Below are 24105 nucleotides of genomic sequence, written 5' to 3' on the forward strand. Positions count from 1 at the left end.
AGCACTGGGTGTTTTATGAAAGTGTCGAATCACTATATTATACACCTGAAACTATTACACTATGTTAACTGGAATTTAAATTAGAACCATTTTTTAAAAAGTATAAAGTACTACCTGGACCCAGAAATAAATGAAAGAAACAGCAAGCAGATTAAAATAGATGGATGAAAGTTTCTCAGTTTCAGAGTAGAAATTAAACACATCTGAGATTGATGAATTAGAAGTAAAATAAATGGATCACCTTAAAGACCACATCTACAACTTCAGATTTGATAATAACAAGAGGTTATAATGATAGACAAAGTGAAAACATCATGAAAATGTTTGGGGAAAATTAGTATATTGGCAAAGAGTAAAGAGAAATATAGTTAAGAAAAGAATAACTAAAAATGTATTATAGGAATTTAGATGTGGAGATGTAAGCAAAGATAGAAATCCAAGAAATCAAGAAGAGGAAAAATTTGTAAGCCCTGATGCTTGTTTTCATATAAACAATTAAGTGGGGAAAAAAGGAGGTAAGGGAAGAAGGGATAAATTAAGTTGAACATTTATTTAAACATGGTTAAAAGTTAATTATTTGGAAGGAAAGAGAATATATTAAATTTCTTAGACACTCAATGGGAATGTCACATAGTTTAAAATATGGTGCTGCCAAAGGTGAAATGTTAAATAAAAACTAGCAAACAAAATGTCAATTCACATACCCATATAAGCTAATGAAAACTGTAAGAATAAATGTATATACTGAAAACAGTGATTATTAAAGGTATAAAGGGCCTTGAAAGATAGCCAACTAGATAAAGTATAAGTAACCAACAAATATGGCACAGAAAGAAGACGAGTACTGTTGAGAACAGAAGAGTACATTTTAATAAAACTAATATTAGAACTTAGAGGAAGAGACATAACAAATCTATACACGTACACAAAATTTACTCAATTTTAATCTTGATAAATAGAGTAGCCAGGCAGAATCAGTGATGATGATCTTAAGGCCCAATCCTATATATCTTTCAAACTACTGAAATATATGCTACAAATGAATATAAAGAAGAACTTCGGCTCTGACATTTTTAAATGACATGGAAAGTAGAACTCAGGCTATAAGTCATTCAACAAAAATTTACTGAGAACCTACTCCATGTGCAGACAAAGCCTCTCCATGATCACTACAGTCTAGTAGAGAAACCATTTTGAAACAATAACAGATGGAAAATTTTATATGTGTCAAAGCTATGAAGGAGACGAGCAAGGGAGCTGTGAGAGTCTGTAATAGGATATTTGACCAAATTATATAGGTAATGAAACAATTTTTTTTAATGAGGAAATGATACCTGAGTTGAGCTTCTTACAGATGAGACGTTAATGAGGAGAAAAAGGAAGGGAAGATTAATATAGAGGAGAGAGAATGCACAAAAATTCTAAATATAAAGGGGCTAAGAGATCAGTGGGCCTAGAGCATAGAATGAGGGAAAATCAGAGACAGGAGGATCCTGAGCTTATTTTGTCCCTTGGACACACCAAGATAACAACTATATCTATACAACTAACTCTGAAAATGATCTAAAGACTGGCAGAACAGACCTTCTGCAGTTAATTGTAGAGAACAGGTCACACTGAGGGGCAGAGATGATGTTGGGAACCAAACCACTGGTAAGACTAATCACACATGAGAGGGATACCACAAGCACAGAGAAGTAAGATGATTAGACCCCACCCTAGGCACTGGGGATATGCAGTAGGAAATCAAGTCTCCATTAACATGGGGCTTCAAAAACATGGGGCTTAACTCTAGGAAAGCCATAGGGAGATAGGAAACAGTCCCTGCCATTAAAGAGCCAGCATAATAAATAACCCCAACTGAGACATAGCACAGAAGCTGCAGTTTGAAAAGTCCCTGGAGTAAATGTGAAGATTTATTTACTAATCTCAGAATGTGCACTGAAGGGGCAGAGATCTTAATAAGACTTCTCCAAAAACAAATGTTGGTGGGTGCATTTTTCTTCCCACCCTTCGCCTAGATAGCTGCACAGTTGGAAACCAGCCCAAACACTCTCCATCTATCTTGGTAGCACTGAGTTTCTTACCCCATCCAACCCACCTGCCTTCACAGGCATCCCTGCAAAGAAGCTCCTGCCCCTCTACATCCTGCAAGCATCCTTGGTATAGATCAGTGCCAATCCAAAGTGTCCTGAGGAAATGGGGAGATAACCCCACACAGCAGCATACCTACAATTTCAAAAACTGAGCCTTTTAGCTGGCTATGCAGAGACAAAGCCCTGCTCTTCAGTGTGCCCACAGTTATGGTAGAGAGGCTGACTGCAAATACCTAGTCTGGCTGCTGGCCTCACCCACCAACAAAAGCCTCTGTGGACAAACAAGGAGAAAGCCCTGCCATTTCACTGTGCCTGTGAAGACTAATCATGAGCCTGACTGCTGACCCCACCCACCTAAAAGCCCACAGAGACTTCAGACCCCTCAATAGCACAGGGACCAAACCCTGTCTAGTGCACCCAGAGCAGGCAAAGTTGATCACTGCAGCTGACTGGGCTAAATGCAGATGCTAGTCAGCTATAGACCAGGGTGCACACAGTTCCCAAAGAAGATATCCCAGGAGAACCCGGGTCTGGTGACCAAGGGGAATATTGCTACAGGGCACCATAGGACCTCTTCTATACAAGGCCACTACTCTCAAGACTATGAGATATAGCTGACCTCTGTGTTTGTTTAAAAAACAAACACAGAGTAAGACAGAGGGATATGTCCCAAAATGAAAAACATAACAAAATCACAGTTAAAGATGTAAGCAAAGCTGAGATAAGCTGTATGCCTGATAAAAATGCAAAGTGATGATTATAAAGATACTCAGTGAACTTCAGTAGAGAGTTTATGAACTCAGTGAGAATTTCAACAAAGAGAAATTATAAAACAGAACCAGGCACACACGAAAAATTCAATAATTGAAATAAACATACTAGAGGGAATAAACAGTAGATTAGGAAATAGAATGGCTCAGTGATCAGGAACACAGGGCACTGAAAATGAAGCAACTGAGAAGAATAAATAACAACAGGTTAAGAGAACTTTGTGACATCATCAAGAGGATTAACATTCACATTATAGGGGTCCCAAAAGGAGAAGAGAGAGAAGGAGGGATAAAACTTATCTGAAGAGAGACTGAGGAAGAAGATGGCGGTGTAGGAGGATGCTGGGCTCACTGCGTCCTGCTGATCGCTTAGATTCCACCCACATTTGCCTAAATAACCCAGAAAACCACCAGAAGACTAGCAGAATGGACTCTCCGGAGCCAAGCGTAGACAAGAAGCCCACGGAAGAGGGTAGGAAGGGCAGATAGTCAGTGCATGCTACACGGACTGGTGGGAGGGAGCCAGCATGGTGGAGGGGCAGCCCACTGGGCAAGGCAGAGCCCCTGAGTCTGCCTTGCAAAAGTGGAGGGGCCAGACTGCGTGAGTTCTGACAGCCAGTGGGACTTAACATCTGGAATGTTAAAAGTCAACAGCTCTGCTCTCGGAGAACAGGGAGGGCAAGAGGACACCGGGAGGGAGAGTTGCTGAGCCCCGGAAGACTCCCCGGAAGAGCTCAGCTCAGCGGGGAACAAAGGTGCTGGCAAGTGCCATTTCCCTCTCCCATCTCCTTGCTGAAATTCCAAAGGTAACCAGTTCCCGTCACCAAACTTCCTTGCACCGCGCAAACGCCCAACGCTGTCCTTCTGTGGATCCATCCCTCCAACGGGTCTGCCTCCCTCCCTGTGCTGCAGGGCCCCTCCCACAGGGGACCACCCATGGCAAAGCGAGCTAAGCCTGTCCCTCCCAACCCCGTGCACCTTGTGGATCCATCCCAGCTAATACACCAGATCCCATAGAAGCAGCACCACAAGCCTGGCAGTGTGCAAGTAGCCCAGACAGGGGCCACACCACTCCACAGTGAGTCCTGCCTCTGGGAGAAGGGAAGATAAGGTACACACCAGTCTGACTGTGGCCCAAACAGTGGGCTGGGGGCAGACATCAGGTCTGACTGCGGCCCCGCTGCAGTACAGGGCAAGTGCCCTGCAGTTACGAGCCACCACAGGGACTACCCAAAATGACGAAATGGAAGAATTCTCCTCAAAAGAAACTCCAGGAAGTAGCGACAGCTAACGAATCGATCAAAAATGATTTAAGCAATATAATGGAACAAGAATTTAGAATAATAGTCATAAAATTACTGGGTTGGAAAAAGCATAGAGTACAGCAGAGAATCTATTGCTACAGAGATCAAGGGGTTAAGAAATAGTCATGAAGAGCCAAAAAATGCTATAAATGAGATGCAAAATAAAATGGAGGCAGCCATAGCACAGATTGAAGAGGCAGAGGAGAGGATAGGTGAATTAGAAGATAAAATTATGGAAAAAAAGGAAGCTGAAAAAAGAGAGATAAAAAAATCCAGGAGTTAAAGGGGAGAATTAGAGAACTAAGTGATGCAATCAAACGGAACAATATCTGTATCATAGGAATTCCAGAAGAGGAAGAGAAAAAGAAAGGGGCTGATGTTGTACTTGAACAAATCATAGCTGAGAACTTCCCTGATCTGGGGAAGGAAAAAGGCATTGAAATCCAAGAGCCACAGAGAACTCCCTTCAGACGTAACTTGAATCAATCTTCTGCATGACATATCATAGTGAAACTGGAAAAATACAAGGATAAAGAGAAAATTCTGAAAGCAGCTAGGGATAAACAGGTTCTAACTTACAAAGGGAGACCCAGACTAGTGGCAGACCTATCTACTGAAACTTGGCAGGCCAGAAAGGAATGGCAGGAAATCTTCAGTGTGATGAACAGGAAAAATATGTAGCTGAGAATCCTTTATCCAGCAAGTCTGTCATTCAGAACAGAAGGAGAGATAAAGGTCTTCCCAAACAAACAAAAACTGAAGGAATTCATCACCACTAAACCAGCCCTGCAAGAGATCCTAAGGGGGTTCCTGTGAGTGAAATGTTGCAAGGACCACAAAGTACCAGAGACATCACTACAAGCATGAAACTTACAGACATCACAATGACTCTAAACCCATATCTTTCAGTAATAACACTGAAGGTAAATGGACTAAATGCTCCAATCAAAAGACATAGGGTATCAGAATGGATAAAAAAACAAAACCCTTCTATTTGCTGTCTACAAGAGACTCATTTTAGACCTGAGGACACCTTCAGATTGAAAGTGAGGGGATGGAGAACTCTCTATCATGCTACCGGAAGTCAAAAGAAAGCTGGAGTAGCCATACTTTTATCAGACAAACTACACTTTAAATTAAAGGCTGTAACAAGAGATGAAGAAGGGCATTATATAATCATTACAGGTACTAGCCATCAGGAAGAGCTAACAATTATAAATGTCTATGTGCCGAATACGGGAGCCCCCAAATATATAAAATAATTAATCACAAACATAAGCAACCTTATTGATAAGAATGTGGTAATTGCAGGAGACTTTAATACTCCACTTACAACAATGGATAGATCATCTAGACACAGGATCAATAAAGAAACAAGGGCCCTGAATGATACATCGGATCAGATGGACTTGACAGATATATTTAGAACTCTGCATCCCAAAGCAACAGAATATACTTTCTTCTCGAGTGCACATGGAACATTCTCCAAGAGAGATCACATACTGGATCACAGAAAAGCCCTTAATAAATGTAAAAGAATTGAGATCATACCATGCACACTTTCAGACCACAATGCTATGAAACTTGAAACCAACCACAGGAAAAAGTCTGGAAAACCTCCAAAAAATGGAGGTTAAAGAACATCCTACTAAAGAATGAATGGGTCAACCAGGCAATTAGAGAAGAAATTTAAAAATATATGGAAACAAATTAAAATGAAAATACAACAATCTAAATGTTTTGGGATGCAACGAAGGCAGTCCTGAGAGGAAAATACATTGCAATCCAGGCCTATCTCAAGAAACAAAAAAAAATCTCAAATACAAAATCTAACAGCACACCTAGAGGAAATAGAAGCAGAACAGCAAAGACACCCCAAACCCAGCAGAAGAAGAGAAGTAATAAAGATCAGAACAGAAATAAATAATATAGAATCTAAAAAAAACTGTAGAGCAGATCAATGAAACCAAGAGTTGGTTTTTTGAAAAAATAAACAAAATTGATAAACCTCTAGCCAGGCTTCTCAAAAAGAAAAGGGAGATTACCCAAATAAAATCATGAATGAAAATGGAATTATTATAACCAATCCCTCAGAAATACAAGCAATTATCAGGGAATACTATGAAAAATTAAATGCCAACAAACTGCATAACCTGGAAGAAATGGACAAATTCCTAAGCACCCACACACTTCCAAAACTCAAACAGGGAGAAATAGAAAAATTGAACAGATCCATAACCAGCAAAGAAATTGAATCAGTTATCAAAAATCTCCCAACAAATAAGAGTCCAGGACCAGATGGCTTCCCAGGGGAATGCTACCAGACATTTAAAGCAGAGATAATACCTATCCTTCTCAAGCTGTTCCAAAAGGGAAGGACAACTTCCAGACTCATTCTATGAAGCCAGTATTACTTTGATTCCCAAACCAGACAGAGACCCAGTAAAAAAAGAGAACTACAGGCCAATATCCCTGATGAATATGGATGCAAATATTTTCAATAAGATACTAGCAAATCGAATTCAATAGCCTATAAAAAGAATTATTGACCATGATCAAGTGGGATTCATTCCTAGGCTGCAGGGCTGGTTCAACATTCACAAATCAATCAATGAGATACATCACATTAATAAAAGAAAAGATAAGAACCATATGATCCTGTCAATAGATGCAGAAAAAACATTTCACAAAATTCAGCATCCTTTCTTAATAAACACCCTCAAGTAAGTCGGGATAGAAGGAACATACTTAAACATCATAAAAGCCATTTATGAAAAGCCCACAGCTAATATCATCCTTAATGGGGAAAAACTGAGAGCTTTCCCCCTGAGATCAGGAACACGAAATGGGTGTCCAACCTCACCGCTGTTGTTTAACATAGTGTTGGAAGTTCTAGTATCAGCAATCAGACAACAAAAGGAAATCAAAGGCATCAAAATTTGACAAAGATGAAGTCAAGCTTTCACTTTTGGCAGATGACATGATACTATACATGGAAAACCCGATAGACTCCACCAAAAGTCTACTGAACCTGATACATGAATTCAGCAAAGTTGCAGGATACAAAATCAATGTACAGAAATCAGTTGCATCCTTATACACTCTCAATGACACAACAGAAAGACAAAGAAACTGATCCTATTCACAATTGCACCAAGAAGCATAAAATACCTAGGAATAAACCTAACCAAAGATGTAAAAGATCTGTATGCTGGAAACTATAGAAACCTTATGAAGGAAATTGAAGAAGATATAAAGAAATGGAAAACATTCCATGCTCATGGATTGGAAGAATAAATATTGCTAAAATGTCAATACTAACCAAAGCTATCTACACATTCAATGCAATCCCTATAAAAATTGCACCAGCATTCTTCTCAATGCTAGAACACGCAATCCTAAGATTTGTATGGAACCACAAAAGACTCCGAATAGCGAAAGTAATATGGAAGAAGAAGGCCAAAGGTGGAGGCATCACAATCCCAGACTTTAGCCTCTACCAAAAAGCTGTAATCATCAAGACAGCATAGTATTGGCACAAAAACAGACACATAGACCAATGAAATACAATAGAGACTACAGAATTGGACCTACAAAAGTATGGTCAACTAATCTTTGACAAAGCAGGAAAGAATATCCAATGGAAAAAAGATGGTCTCTTTAACAAATGGTGCTGAGAGAACTGGACAGCAACATGCAGAAGAATGAAACTAGACCACTTTCTTACACCATTCACAAAAACAAACTCAAAATGGATAAAGGACCTGAATGTGAGACAGGAAACCATCAAAACCCTAGAGGAGAAAGCAGGAAAAAATCTCTCTTTCCTCGGCCACAGCAATTTCTTACTTGATACATCCCCAAAGGCAAGGTAATTACAAGCAAAAATGAAATATTGGGACCTCGTGAAGATAAAAAGCTTCTGCACTGCAAAGGAAACAATCAACAAAACTAAAAGTCAACCAACGGAATGGGAAAAGATATTTGAAAATGACATATCAGACAAAGGGCTAGTATCCAAAATCTATAAAGAGCTCACCAAACTGCACACCCGAAAAACAAATAATCTGGTGAAGAAATGGGCAGAAAACATGAACTGACACTTCTCTAAAGAAGACATCCAGATGGCCAACAGGCACATGAAAAGATGCTCAACGTCGCTCATCAGGGAAACACAAATCAAAACCACACTCAGATACCACCTCACACCAGTCAGAGTGGCTAAAATGAACAAACCAGGAGACTATAAATGCTGGCGAGGATGTGGAGAAATGGGAACCCTCTTGTACTGTTGGTGGGAATGCAAACTGGTGCAGCCGCTCTGGAAAACAATGTGGAGGTTCCTCAAAAAATTAAAAACAGATCTCCCCTATGACCCAGCAATAGCACTGCTAGGAATTTACCCAAGGGATACAGGAGTGCTGATGCATAAAGGCACTTGTACCCCAATGTTTATAGCAGCACTTTCAACAATACCAAATTATGGAAAGAGCCTAAATGTTCACCAACTGATGAATGGATAAAGAAATTGTGGTTTATATACACAATGGAGTACTACGTGGCAATGAGAAAGAATGAAATATGGTCTTTTGTAGCAAAGTAGATGGATCTGGAGAGTGTTATGCTAAGTGAAATAAGTCATTCAGAGAAAGACAGATGCCATATGTTTTCACTCATATGTGGATCCTAAGAAATTTAACAGAAGACCATGGGGGAGGGGAAGGAAAAAAAAGTTAGAGAGGGAGGGAGCCAAAGCATAAGAGACTCTTAAAAACTGACAACAATCTGATGGAGGTGGGAGGGCAGGGAGGGTGGGTGATGAGTATTGAGGAGGGCACCTATTGGGATGAGCACTGGGTGTTGTATGGAAACCAATTTGACAATAAATTTCATATTAAAGAAAAAACTTATCTGAAGAAATAATAGCTGAAAACTTCCCTAATCTAGGGAAGGAAACAGACATCCAGATATAGGAATCTTAGAGAGCCCCTAACGAGATTAACCCAAGGAGGTCCATACCAAGGCATACAATAATTAAAATGGCAAAAAGCAATGATAGAATTTTAAAAGCAGCAAGAGAAAGTTACATAAAGAGAAATCCCACAAGGCTATCAGCTGATTTTTCAGCAGAAACATTGTAGGCCAGGAGGGGGGTGGCATGTATATTCAAAGTGCTGAAAGGAAAAAACCTACAACCAAGAATACTCTATCCAGCAAAGAACAGAATAGATTACCATTCAGAATAGAAGGAGAGATAAAAATTTTCCCAAACAAAAGTTAACGGAGGTCATCACCTCTAAACCAGCCTTACAAGAAATGTTAAAGGGAATTCTTTGAGTGGAAAGAAAAGGCTATAACTAGAAGAAAATTATGAAAGAAAAAAAGTTCACAGGTAAAAGAAACACATAATGAAGGTGGTGGATTAATCACTTATAAAACCAGTATGGAGCTTTAAAACATAAAAACAGAAAATTATATCTACAAAACCATTCAATATATATACGAAATATGTAAAATAGGACATCATATACATAAGACATGGAGATAGTAAAAATGTAATGCTTTTAGAATGTGTTTGAACTTAAGTGACTATCAAGTTAGTATAGACTGCTATACCCATAAAATGTTACATATGAACCTCATGGTAACCACAAATCAAAAACATATATTAGATATGCAAAAAAATAAATAGAAAGTAAACCAAGCATAACAGTAAAAAAAAAGCCATCAAACAAGACAAGAGAGCAAGGGAAGAAAGGGACAGAGAAGAAGTACAAAAACAACTAGAAAACAATTAATGGAATGGCAATAGTACACACCTACCAATAATTATTTATTTTAATGTTTATTTATTTATTTTGAGAGAAAGAGAGAGGGGAAAGGACTGAAAGAGAGGGAGAGAGAGAACCCCAAGCAGGCTCCACACTGTCAGCACAGAGCCCAATGCAGGCCTCTATCACATGAACTGTGAAATCATAACCTGAGCTGAAATCAAGTCAGACACTTAAGCAACTGAGCCACCCAGTCACCCTGCCAATAATTACTTTAAATGGTCTAAATGCTCCAATAAAAAGACATAGGATGACTATATGGATTAAAAAAACAAGGCCCTTCTATAAGCTGCTTATAAGAAACTCACTTCCGAGCTAAAGACACATAGAGACTGAGAGTGAAGGATTGGAAAAACATATACCATGCAAATGGAAGCAAAAAACCACTCCAAAACCAACAACAACAAAAAATGGAGGCAGCAATATTTAGATAAAAAGACTTTAAAACAAAGACTGCAATGAGAGGCAAAGAAAGGCACTACATAATGATAAAGGGAACATCCAAGAAGATGATTTAACAATTTTAAATATCTATGTACCCAAATTGGAGGACCCAAATACATAAAGCACATATTAACAAACATAAAGGGAAAAATTGATAATCAAATAATAGTAGAGGACTTGAACATCCCATTTATATTAATTGTATCACAGAAAGGAAATCTAAAGGAAATAATGACTTTGAATGACACAATAGATTGGATGGACCTAACAGATATATACATATTATTCCATCCCAAACAGCAGAATACATGTTCTTTTTAACTGTACATGGAATATTCTCCAAGATAGATCACATGTTAGGCCGCAAAACAAATTTCAATAAATTTAAAAAGATTAAAATCATATCAACCATTTTTTCTGACCATAGTGTTATGAAAATTAAAATCAATTACAAGAAAATCTGGAAAGAACACAAATACATTAAGTCTAAACAACATGCTACTAACCAACCAATGAGTCAACCAAGAAATCAAAGAGGAAATAAAAAAATATATGGAGACAAATGAAAAACACACACACACATACACACAATAGTCCAAAATCTTTGAGACACAGCAAAAACAGTTCTAACAGTTCTAAGAGAGAAGTTTGTAGCAATACATGCCTCAATATAAGCCTCAAGAAATAAGAGAAACCTCAAACAACCTAGGAAATGATAAAAATTAGAGCAACATAGAGATAAAAAAATCCACACACAATAGAAAGATTGAAACCAGGAGCTGGTTTATCCTTTCTTTAAAAGGATAAACAAAACTGGGGCACCTGGGTGGCTCAGTCGATTAAGCATCTGACTTTGGCTCAGATCATGATCTCACTGTGAGTTAGAGCCCTGCATCAGGCTTTGTGCTGACAACTCAGAGCCTGGAGTCTGCTATAGATTCTGTGTATACCTCTCTCTGCCCCTTCCCCACTCGCATTGTCTGTCTGTTTGTCTCTCTCTCTCAAAAATACACATTAAAAAATAAAAGGATAAACAAAACTGATAAACCTTTAGCCAGATGCATCAAGGAATAAAGAAGGAAGACTCAAACAAAAGCAGAGATGAAGGAAAAATAACAACCAACACCACAGAAATACAAGAACTATAAGAGATTATGAAAAATATGCCAACAAATTGGACAACCTAGAAAAAAATGGCTAAATTCCTAGAAACATATTCCACCAAAGCTGATTTAGGAAGATAGAAAATTTGAAATGAATTGTTACTAGTAAAAGAATTGAAGTAGTAAGCAAAAACTTCCAACACACAAAAGTCCAAGACAAAATGGCTTCACAAGCAAATTCTACCAAACATTTGAAGAAGAATTAAACCTTTTTTAAAATGATTCTAAAAAATAGAAGAGGAATGAAAATTCCAAATTCATTCTACAAGCAAGCATTACTCTGATACCAAAAGTAGACAAAGACATTACAAAAAAAATGTATGGGCAAATATCTTTGATGAACAACACAGATGCAAAAATCCTCAACAAAATATTAACAAACTGCATTAAGCAACACACTAAAGGATCATTCACCATGATCATCCACCACCCCAAATTTATTCTCGGGAGGCAAGGATAGATCAATATTCGCAAATAAATCAATGAGATACATCACATTAACAGGAAAAAGGATAAAAACCATATGATCATCTTATTACATGCATTTGACAAAATATAACATCTGTTCCTGATAAAAACTCTCAATAAAGTGAGTTTAGAGGAAACATACCTCAATATAATAAAGTTTGTATATTAAAAACCCACAGATAACATCATACTCAGTGGTGAAAATCTGAGAGCTTTTCCTCAAAGATCAGGAACAAGACAAGGATGTCCACTCTTGCCACTTTTATTCAACATAGTACTAGAAATCCTAGCTCCAGCATTCAGACAACAAAAAGAAATAAAAGGCATCCAAATTGGTAAGGGAGAAGTAAAGCTGTCACTATTTGCAGATGCCTTGAGACTATATACAGAAAACCCTAAAGACTCCACCAAAAACCTACCAGAATGGATAAATGAATTCAATAAAGTTGAAGGATACAAAACTAATATACAAAAATCTGTTGCATTTCTATAATAATGAAGTAGCAGAAAGAAAAATTTTAAGACAATCTTACAATTACACCAAAAAGAATAAAATACCTCGCAATAACCTGAACCAAGGTGATGAAAGACTTGTACTCTGAAAACTATAAAATGTGATGAAGGAAATTAAAGATAACACAAACTATGAAAAGATAGTCCATGCTCATGGATTGAAAGAATATCATTAAAATGTCCATACAACCCAAAGCAACCTACATATTTAATGCAATCACTATCAACGTACTAACAGCATTTTTCACAAAAGTAGAACAATCCTAAAAGCTGTATGGAACCACAAAAGACCCCAAATAACCAAAGCAATCTTGAGAAAGAACAAATCTGGAATTATCTCAATTCCAGATTACAAGATATATGACAAAGCTGTAATAATCAAAGTAGTATGGTACTGGCAAAAACAAACAAGCAAAACAATAACAGACACATAGTCCAGTGGAACAGAATAGAATGCCCAGAAATAAACCCATCCTTATATGGTCAATTAGCCTACAGCAAAGGAGGCAAAAATATGCAATGGGGAAAAGACAGTCTTTTCAAAAGTGGTGTTATGAAAACGGGACAGCTACATGTAAAAGAGTAAAATTGGACCACTTTCTTACACCATACACAGAAATAAACTCAGGTTAAAAACCCAAATGTGAAACCTGGAGTCTTAAAACTCCTAGAAGAAAAGATAGACATCAAGGATAGACAGACATCTGCTATAGAAACATTTTTCTATATGTATCTCCTCTAGCAAGGGAAATAAAAACAAAAATAAACCATTGGGAGTACACCCAAATGAAAAGCTTTTGCATGGTAATGTAAATCATCAACAAAGTGAAAAAGGCAACTTAATGGGAGAAGATATTTGCAAATGATATATCTGATAAAAGGTTAATATGCAAAATATTTAAATAATTTACACAAGTTAACCACATAAAACCAAATAATCTGATTAAAAAATGGACAGAGGACTTCAACAGACCTTTTTCCAAAGAAGACATACAGATGGCCAATAGACACAGAATAAGATGCCCAACATCACAAATCATCAGGGAAATGCAAATCAAAACCACAATGAGAGGTCACCTTACACCTGTCAGAATGGCTAGAATCAAAAAAAGACAAGAAATACAAGTATTGGCAAGGATGTGGTGGAAAAGAGACCCCAGTGCACTGTTGGTAAGAATATAAATTGGTGCAGCCACCATGAAAACAGTGTGGAGGTTTCTCAAAAAATTAAAAATAGAAATACCATGTGATCTAGTAGTCCCACTACTGGGTTTTTACCCAAATAAAACAAAAACACTAATTTTAAAAGACATATGCACCCCCTATAACAGCATTATTTACAATAACCAAGATATAGAAGTAACTTAAATGACCATTGATAGATGGATAAAGAAGACGTGCCACACACACACACACACACACACTGAAATATTACTTAGCCATAAAAACTAATGAGATATTGCCACTTGTGGCAACGTAGATGGGACTGGAGGGTATGATGCTGAGTGAAATAATTCAGACAGACAAATACCATATGATTTCACTTATATGTGGGATCTAACAAACAAAATAAGTGAACAAAGAAAGAAAAAATTCTAGATTCATAAATACAGAGAACAATCTGGTTGTTGCCAGAGGGGCAACAGTGGCTGGGGGATGGAATAAAGGGGATTAAAAGCTATAAGTTTCCAGTTATAAAATAAATAAGTCACAAGATTAAAAGTACAATATAGGGAACATAGTGAGTAATACTGTAATAATGTTGTAATGCAACAGATGGTGATTACATTTGTTGTGAGCACTGAACAATGTATAGAATTGTTGAATCAATATCTCATACCCCTAAAACTAATATAACATTGTCTGTTAAATATAATTCAATTAAAAAAGAAAAAAGATAGGGAAAATCAGTTTCATGTCTATCATCATTTAGAATGAAAATGTGTAACAAGAAGACAGTATTCATCAATTGCATCTACTTTTACTATGTAAAGGAGTTGAAAGCAACTCCAAGAGCAATATTTCATATTTGTTTCCATTGCCTACAACATGAGAAAGAAAAGAAAGTAAAAGAAGGCCTCCATCTCCTCTGCTTTTGAGATCCTGCTCTCCTGTATTGTTGTTGCAGTAGTCCAATAACACTTTAATCATGTACCATTTTCCATTAGTCCATAGCTAGCAGATGGCCATATGGTACATTGTACAAATTTTCATAACAATTGTTTTTGCTTAGGTTAACAGAAAAAATGTGATCCATTTTATGTGTCCTGAGTCTACAAATGCATCTTTCCAAACATCAGGTGTTGCCTTAAAAATGTGTTACAATTTTCTACGTCTCCTAAAGTCTCCTGGTTTTGTTTTCATTATTGAACTAATTACATTTCTACAATTCTAGCATAACAATATTCCACATAAAGAATATTTACCATCTAACATACACTAATGTCAATTATCTATGATAACTTCCTGTATTTTCATTGTAATGAATAGAGTATAAAAATAGTGTTAATCTGTAAATGAATAACTTACTTGCTTTGTGTCAGATCAACTACAATGAGATCTTTCTCCAGAAGTACTACAACAGCATAAGGTTCTTGAAATTCTACAAGTAAAAATAAAAAGTGGAAGTTTTCATGTTTCATATTTTATAAAATCATCAAACTTTCATTTCCTTTGTCTCCTTACAAATGTTATTTAAATGATTTCAGAAGACCAAAATATGAGCCACAGTAAAAAGTAACAAAACACTTTTAATTAAAAAATATTGTTGTTTTTCTCAGACTTAATGTTTAAGATCATTACAGGGAATGTGAAAGTGAGAAATTGCATAGAGTTAAATATTTCTCAATAATCATGAGGTGGTGATAGATTACTGGAAAAGAGTCTGTCATCTCTGTCTCACAAACATTTATCTTATTCTTCCATAACTTTCCATTTTAGATCTGATTTCATGCATACAAGGAGATGTTGTAAGAAAATAGTTCTGCCCTCCTGGGCTATGACACATTTCACCTCCCTGTGAAAGCAACACTCTTTATACTAAAAAATTTAATTTCTATTCAATATGCTTTAACAGGCACTTAAAGATTGCCTACTATGTGCCTAAGAGTATATACCTCAAAAAGGCAGAGACTCTGAGGATAATCTGTGATTTTAAGTTCCTAAACTTTAACCCCTCCCTCCTTTCAATAGGTTCCAGCAACTATTCTCAGAACAAAGGATATATGGAGAATAAAATTGACAAGGTCTTTATTCTCATGGAGTTTACATTCTAGGGATGTATACAAACAATGAAGAAGTAAATGAATAGATTCAGAAAGTAATGTGAGCCATTAGAAAAAATTAAGGCTTATGGCATAAGAAATGACTTTTAGGTCAGGCAGAGTAACACAAATACCATATGATTTCACTTATATGTGGAATTAAGAAAAAAAAAACAGATGAACATATGGGAAGGGGGTCAAAAAACAAAATGAGGGAGAGAAAGAAACAAACCATAAGAGACTCATTATGACAGAGAACAAACTGAGGGTTGATTGAGGAAGGTGAGTGGGGGATGGGCTAACTGAGTGATGGGTATTAAGAAGGGCACTTGTTATGATGAGCCCTGAGTATTATATATAAGTGATGAATCACTAAATTCTACACCTGAAACCAATATTACACTATATGTTGACTAACAGGAATTTAAGTAAAAATTTGAAAAAGACAAAAAAAGAAATGATTTATGGTTGGTGGGAGAGCACTAATTTAGTTACTGTGGTAAGGAAAGGCATTGTTTTCCATTTATAATACAGACTAATAAAGGAAAGGTACAATTAAAGTGTTCTCAACTTAAGAAGTAAATATTTACAAAAACATCTTCCATACATATTTGATTCTCAGTAGCTAGAACAGGTGTTATATTACTATTTTTCATTTCATCAACAAAATTAAAGTCTAAAGAGGTTATGAGATTGGTGCAAATTTACAAAGCTAGTTAATTGAAAAAGCTGAAACTTTAACCCAGGCCTTCTGATTCTAAATTCTAATTCTAAATTCTGATTCTAAGTTTTCATTATACCAGCAGTTTCTACTAGCTACTTTAACAGGTATTTAATCCTAAACTCAACAATCACTTGGCAAGAATTTTATTCAGAGAATTCAAGTCTTAGTTGGAAAACCAGAAGAGATGGCCTTCACAGTCTTGAGAAGCTATAGAACCTATTTATATTTATAAGTCACACGCTATGAGAGAAAACCTAGAAACAAAACCGAGGAGTTTGGGTGGATGCAGTCTTCATACTGTTTGCTATTCAAACTGTTCTCAAACTGAGGCTTCCTCTGCTTCTCCCTTATCACTTAGAGCTGTTTTAAATTTTCAACATTATTTTAATTCTTCTGAACCCAGGGTTTTTATGGTTTTTTGTTTGTTTTTGTTTTTCAGTTGAAGGAACACTGGAGTTCTATACTACTACTTTCTTCTTTGTCTTCTCTTTAGGACAACCATTGGTTGGGAAGCAATTGCTACAAAAATAAAATAGCTGAGACACTGGCATGAATGAGCAAAATTCATAAATTTTTTTCAGTGGTTATATCTGCTTTATCATTTGAGATAGGTATGTTTCAGATTATTATTGTTTCTTTTAAAATAATAAAAACTGGTAGCAAAAGTTTTCACCTTTGTAGAAGTACTTGGTGAACTGTGGTAACTGCTGAATAAAAAGATTTCCTTAGGAGTCAGTTTAGGTTCAATTATGTGTCTATTATTTTTTAACAGTTTGATCTTAGGCAAATTCATTAACTTATTAGCTCAATTAAATTAATTCAATTTCTTTACCCATTGATATGGCAAAATAATAATAACTTCCTTAGACTGTTACGGAGATTAGGTGTATATGAAGATGCAAAGCCTGGCACATAGTATGTGCTCAATAGATAATGATCATATCATTTTCTCCATTAGATTGGTTTATTTTTGAGCAGTCTTTTAACCCTAGTCCCCAACAAGGTGAAAGGCTCTATCATAATTACTACTTCTCTGAAGAGAAATGCATTATTTATGACACTTATAGAGGACCAGATACAGTTAAATGTAAATGTGAAACTGACGAATTCCGAGTGTAGTTGGTTAGTTACTCTGGGCAATACCCCCTGAGATAAGAGGCATTTGTGTTCTTTGAAAAATAAGTTGAATTGACAAATGTCAAAATGATTTATCAACATTAAAAACTGTTAATAAATTTATTTTAACAAATGCATAAGATTTATCATTATGGCTGTAAAGAAGATTGAAGTTCCATATTTGCTCATATGGAGTTATAATCAAAATACACTGTTAAGTGAAAAAAAAGTATGATACAGAATAGTACATAGAGTATGTTGTCATTTGTACAAAAAAGAGATAATGTAGACATAGATAAGTATACATACGCATATGCATAAACTTTCTGGGAGAATACATAAGAAATGTGGAAATAGTTGCCTCTTGAAGGGCAATGAGTAAAATTTTTATTATATACTAATGTGTACTGTAGGGTCTTTTCTGTCATTTTCATGTACTATTGTTTTAACCAGAAATAGTTATTCTCTTAGCCCCTGACAAAAATTCCATCCTCATTATCACTACTCTGAAAAACAAACACATATATGTGGCTTGGAAGTGATAATACATAGTTACAATATATTTATAACTTACTTAACATCATTATAGATTATCCTAACATCTCTACTAATGTGCATAAATTTGTACAAACACACACGTAAAATGTGTGGTTTGCATAGATCAAACACTATCAGTCTCTATTACTGGCATACATTTTTCTCTAAGCTCTTTAACAGGATGCATTTTCCTAAATTCAGCTTTTGGTCTTCTATTTGTTCTTTCTCCCTTTGTTCCTTTGTTCCTTTATCTTTCATTCTCAGAACTCCAAATAACATCTATATTCTGATAATTCATAAATAAATATTAAAGACCTTTTGCCTCTCTTTTTCTGCTCTCTAAGCAATTTCTCTTTCCAAAAACAGTTATTGCATATGAAACCATTATTCTTAAAATATGTTATCTTTGACTCCTCTATCATGTCATTCTCTAACTAATTGGTGCCCAAATTCAGTGAGTTTCCTGTTTCCATTCTTATAGGTAGCAGTGTATTAGATCTTGATCATTTTAATGAACATTTGGACAAATGCCACCCAGCTGTAATCTGGAATTTAAGATTTCAGTTTTTCTTCAGACCCACACACTCTTTTCTGGCAAATTTTACTAAAAACATTGCTTTCTTTCATGTTAATATTTTCTCAAAATTCCTCTGTTGCTCTCTATCTCCAAATACCTCTAAAAGGCTTTCAATTTTTTCTCTTAAGTTGATGTCACCCTCGCAAACCTTACAAGTTCTAAAACCTTTACTCAATATCCTCTTCAAGTGCCAGGTCCTTCTTCAAAGCCTATCTAAATCCTTTTTCCATGCAGCTTTGCATGAAAATTTGTCATCGATTCTGACTAGCCTATAAATTAGCACATTACTAAAACCCATATAATTCAGCACTTAAGTGTTACATTTTTACTTAAGTCACAATTATCTCCCTCATCCAACCAGATTTTATGTGATTTGACATCAGAGATCAGTTTCATACTTCATCTATATTCTCAATAAGTCCTGACAGTACTGAGGCCACAGAAGCATCAAATAAATATTTGTTGATTAATTAACACAAGTAACTTGTTTGTCCCAGAAACCCTGGAAATAAAATGCCACACTGATATCTCATATCAATCTATCCCATCTTTAAATATGAAACTAAAAATTTTAAGCAAATTAACAGTTATAATAAAACAATTTATAGATATTCATAGTTACAAAGTATGCTCATTTTGGCCTTCCAATAATCATGTGGAGTCAATATTATTATTCTCTTTCTAAAAATGATAAGCCTAACTCATAAAATTAAAATGACTTACCCAAGTTCACCTAGCTAGTGACTGACAGGGCTAAATCATAAAGCCAAATACTGTGTCTCCAAGTCTAGAGTTCCTTCTTTTGTATGCTCCCTCTTAAAAAATTGTAGTTATATATATGCATATGCATATGTACTGTGTTGTTTTAATCATAAATTCATATTTTACTTTTTATGTTTCATCCTCAATTTTTAGATTTTATTATTAAAATATTTCATTATTAGATTTAATTATACAGTTTGCACTTAAGTTGTTTTTATGTCTAAAAAAAGTCTTTATATTCAGGATGCATCTCTTCTCCCAAAGGCCCTTCTAATTATTCTCAAAATTGAAATAAATCACTAACCACACATCAGCAATCCTAGAGTAATCAGAGGTGCTGCAGTTGCATCTGAAGCAAAGCCAGATGTGAAACAGATGCAGTACCACCAGAGTTACAGATCACTGATATCAGGTAAGTGCTTTAACTTTGATTAGCACTGGAATGGATGGGTGGAGCTGGTCTAGGAGAGGCTATTAGGAGACCTCAGTTTCCCCAAGTGATTTCACCCTGGACCCCTATCGGACCCTCCCAGCTCAGCTTCCACCATCCTTATCAAAGTTTAAAGCACTTACCTGATATAAGAACCTGAAACTCCAGCACTGCTGTACTACATCTGTCTTACTTCCAGTTTGTCAAGTAGGTACAGTTGCAGAACCTGCTCCAGCACCTGTAGCTCAGTGTTGTGCCACAGTAGATGTCAGCTGCCGAAACTAAAAATATTTAAGCTTAATTTTATTAGGACCTTATTTCAAAAATGATTTTCAACATTAATAGTTTCATTTTTGTTACTTACCATTTGGATAGGGCGTTTCACATAAAGTAAGGAATTCAACAATAGGATGATCCATTTCAAGCACTGTAATTGCTTTTCCATGCATGATGGTTAAACTTGGTCTTCTGCAAGCTTTGTCATAGGATAATCCACCAGAAAATATTATGAATGGTTCACTACATAGAAAAAAAAAGTTAATGAGATTGAGAAGTCCTTTAAAATGATACGATTATCACAGGCTGAGCTAATGAACAAGTTTGGTGGGGATTATACAGGATGTAATTTGACAGGGAGACACCTTTCCTGGCCCAAAATACCTCAACTAAATGACTTACTATTCTACCATATCCCTTTTTCTGGAGGTGAATTCTTACCATTAAAATGACTAATGAATCAGTCTAAAGGTGATGAGGTGGGCTGGGGAAAAGACAGGATGGCTGAAGGGAGGTAGAAGTGCTCATTGACTGAAAAGGACATCTTCACATGTATTAGTTGATTCCCAAAATTCTGTATCACTACCATTAGAATATTAATGTATGTTAGTTTATCATATTAAACAGTTGGCATGTGGGGTCCAAAATTCCTAAGGGACAAGAGAGGCAAGTTTCAATATAAAATGAAATGCAAAAGTAGCAATCCCACAGTGGTAGAAGGTACAAAAATTCTATGTAATGGATTCTCTGTGGGAAAAGAGTTATGATAAAAAGATAGAAAAAAAACCCAAAAAAATGTGATCTTCTCAATTTTACCTTGGGTCAGCCAGTTCTATTTAGCTAGTGAAACTAACATCAAAATTTTAGGGCATGGCTGAGATGACTATAAAATATTACAGGTTTCAGAAAGTTATGAAATAGTGTCATAATTTTTCACTTTTCTCAAAGTAATATCTATATTTCTAGTTTATATATAAAAATAAAATATGTTAATGAAGTATTTTCAATAAGTAAATACTAATAGAAAATATTCTTCTCCAAAACAATTTTTAAAAAGAACTAGACACTAATTTTACCAAATTCTTTGAGAACATATGCTTCTCTAAATAATTCACTTCCATTTATTCACCAAAGTATCAACTAGTTTCTAGAAATCACTCCATAAATTTCCCTTTCTCTTTCATTTTGTACTGTATACATAGTATCAAACATTACCAATGGAACATTTGCTAATCTTATGCTGGCTCTATAACAACAACAAAAAGAGCTTTTAAAAAGGTTTCCATTAATACTTACATATAAAATGTTTATACTAATTTTTATTTATAATTCTGTCTTGATGTTTTAACATAAATATTTAAGTTGTAAGCTAAACAAGAAACAGTGCTCTTATTTTTTATTTAAATTTTTTCAATGTTTACTTATTTTTGAGAGAGAGAAACAGAATACGAGTGAAGGAGGGACAGAGAGAGAAAGGAAAACACAGAATCTGAAACATGCTCCAGGCTCCAAGCTGTTAGCACAGAGCCCTATGCGGGACTTGTGAGATCATGACCTGAGCCATAGTCGGACACTTAAATGACTGAGCCATCCAGGCACCCCTCTAATTTATTCTTCTTGAGTCTTATATCAGTTGATGTGAGTTAGTCTTACCTCAGTAATCTGGCATATTAAATTACCAACCTAGCAATGGCAGTATTAAGCAGCAAGTTTTTTCCTATAAAATAAATGCTTAATTATTAAGATTTCTCTCCAGATTTAAAAAATCACTTCTAATGAAATGAGTATGTGTTTTTGCACCTTTTTGTGTTGCTTTGTTGTATAACAAATATCATGACTTGGAGAACATATTATCTTTTCATATGTATCGAGCTTAACTGCTCCAAATATTAATAACGCCATAAACATCGATTTTTTCCATATAAAAGTATAAACTCTCATCTCCTAGTACTAATCCAAATAAAGGTTAAGAAGCAATTTACTCTCCCTTTTTTGGTAAGCACATTGGAAAATATGTCCTTTCTAATATTGGAAGAAAGCAAAACCTTTTCTGCTCTTATTATGACTCTGCATCAGAAAACATTGGGTCTAAAGTTAATTGCTGATATATATGCACTTCTTTATAAAAAGTTATTTCCTCAGGACAATGCTCAGGAAACCACTCATAAATAATTGCACTAGATACTTTATTATCACATTAAATTCTCATAAGTAGAATCCTCATTTCATTAATGAGGTTAATACTAAGCAACTAAGCAAGAAAAAACCCAAAAGAAAATGGAGATCTGTAAGATTTCAAAACCTATTCTCCTAAACAATGATCTATACTGTCTATAGCTGATAAGGAGTCTGGGATTAATACAGGTGAACTTGTTCAGAGTCAAGCAGCTATGAAGAGGCAGGATAAGGATTTAAATTCAGACTCCAAAGTCCATGTTTTTCACTTCTAATGTTTCTAAAACTGTGGACATAACTTCATAAATGTTCTGGAAAAAGTTTTTAATTTAATAATTTGACAAACACTTGCAAACCACATCTCCCTTTTGAAATTTTATAATTCGGGCCATATAGTAAAGATTCTAAGAAACTGTAGTAAAGAATTCAATTTACTTCTATATAATGCAGCGTTTCTCAGATCTCTCAAATGAATTTGATTACAGATTCCTATTTTTTCATGAATATAGTTAGTGATCAAAGGGACACAATTTGGTAAATGCTATATCACAGTAAACTTCCTCCTTTATTACTTAATACAAGTGTTTCTTGGTATACTGACCAGATGGATTATTACAAAATAAACAGCTATATAATTAACAGTGTCTTTATACACAAAGACAACATTAATACAAATTAAAATTTTTGACCACTTGGGTAAATTCCAAAGGCATTATGTTGAGTGAAAGAAACTAGGATTAAAAGGTTATGTAATACATAAATGCATTTATATGACATCTCAAAAAGGCAAAACTATAGTCATGGAGAACAGATTACTGGTTGTTATGGGTTAGGAGGAAAGAAAAGTGTGGCTATTAGGAATAGCATGAGAGAATTTTAGGGGTATGGAAATGTTCTGTATTCTTATGATGGTGATTTTCAGGCATCTATACATGTGTTAAAATCCATAGTACTGATTCCAAAAGAAAAAAGTCAATTTTACTGCACAATTTGTAAAATAAATATAATATAAAAAAGCATTAAAATTTTGTCTCAATGAAGATAAACAATAACTTCTGCAACATAACACATATTAAAATAACATTTGTTGAATATGTATAATGTTCCAGGTGTTGTATGAAGAACTTTACTTGCTGTATTGTATTAAATCTTTATGATACCCCAATGAAAAAACTATTATTCTCATTTAACAGATGGATATACTGAGGCTTAGAGAACTTTACACATGAAGTCCATCAGTAGGTGGCCCTGATAAAAAGGGATCAAAAGACTAGCAGAAAGTAATTTTTATTAACTGCAGAGAATTTGATAATGCTAGTGGTAGCAGGTAGAAAGATCATTATTCCTTTTTTAGAAGAGGATCCATTTAGTAAGCCTAGAGACCATCAGGGTTGGGGTACCAGTAAGCAAATCATTGACTGGGACCAGTGATTCCTAAGCATAATGGTTGTTCATCCTAGAAATGTAAATAAAGCCAGTTTGTGAATGGCTGATCTAAGATAAATTAAGCAGAAAACAAACCCCTTGCATCTGCTACCTATGCAATCCTTTAAGAGGCCCTATTGCTGCAACATATTTGATAGAGTCTTCTTAACGTTCCTGCTCCTGCCACAGCCATCCCAATTTTTGACTTCACAAAGTTTTTACTGCATACTG

At 35.4% G+C, this 24105-nt stretch overlaps 1 protein-coding gene across 2 annotated transcripts in view; it reads right to left on the bottom strand.

The window, feature by feature from the left end:
* STXBP5L (syntaxin binding protein 5L) overlaps positions 1 to 24105 on the bottom strand; it is a 388157-nt gene that overhangs the window by 153612 nt on the left and 210440 nt on the right. For both annotated transcript variants that reach the window (XM_047100036.1, XM_047100035.1), the window contains exons 10-11: positions 20363 to 20517; positions 15119 to 15191 (exon numbers count right to left, since the gene is read on the bottom strand). In XM_047100036.1, coding sequence (XP_046955992.1) covers positions 15119 to 15191; positions 20363 to 20517 — 228 coding nt within the window. The remainder of the gene's footprint in view (positions 1 to 15118; positions 15192 to 20362; positions 20518 to 24105) is intronic.

The sequence above is a fragment of the Lynx rufus genome, unplaced genomic scaffold (genome assembly GCF_022079265.1).
Source record: "Lynx rufus isolate CCGP_SWC_20201006 ecotype Redwood Valley unplaced genomic scaffold, mLynRuf1.p SCAF_5, whole genome shotgun sequence".
Lineage (NCBI taxonomy): Eukaryota > Metazoa > Chordata > Mammalia > Carnivora > Felidae > Lynx > Lynx rufus.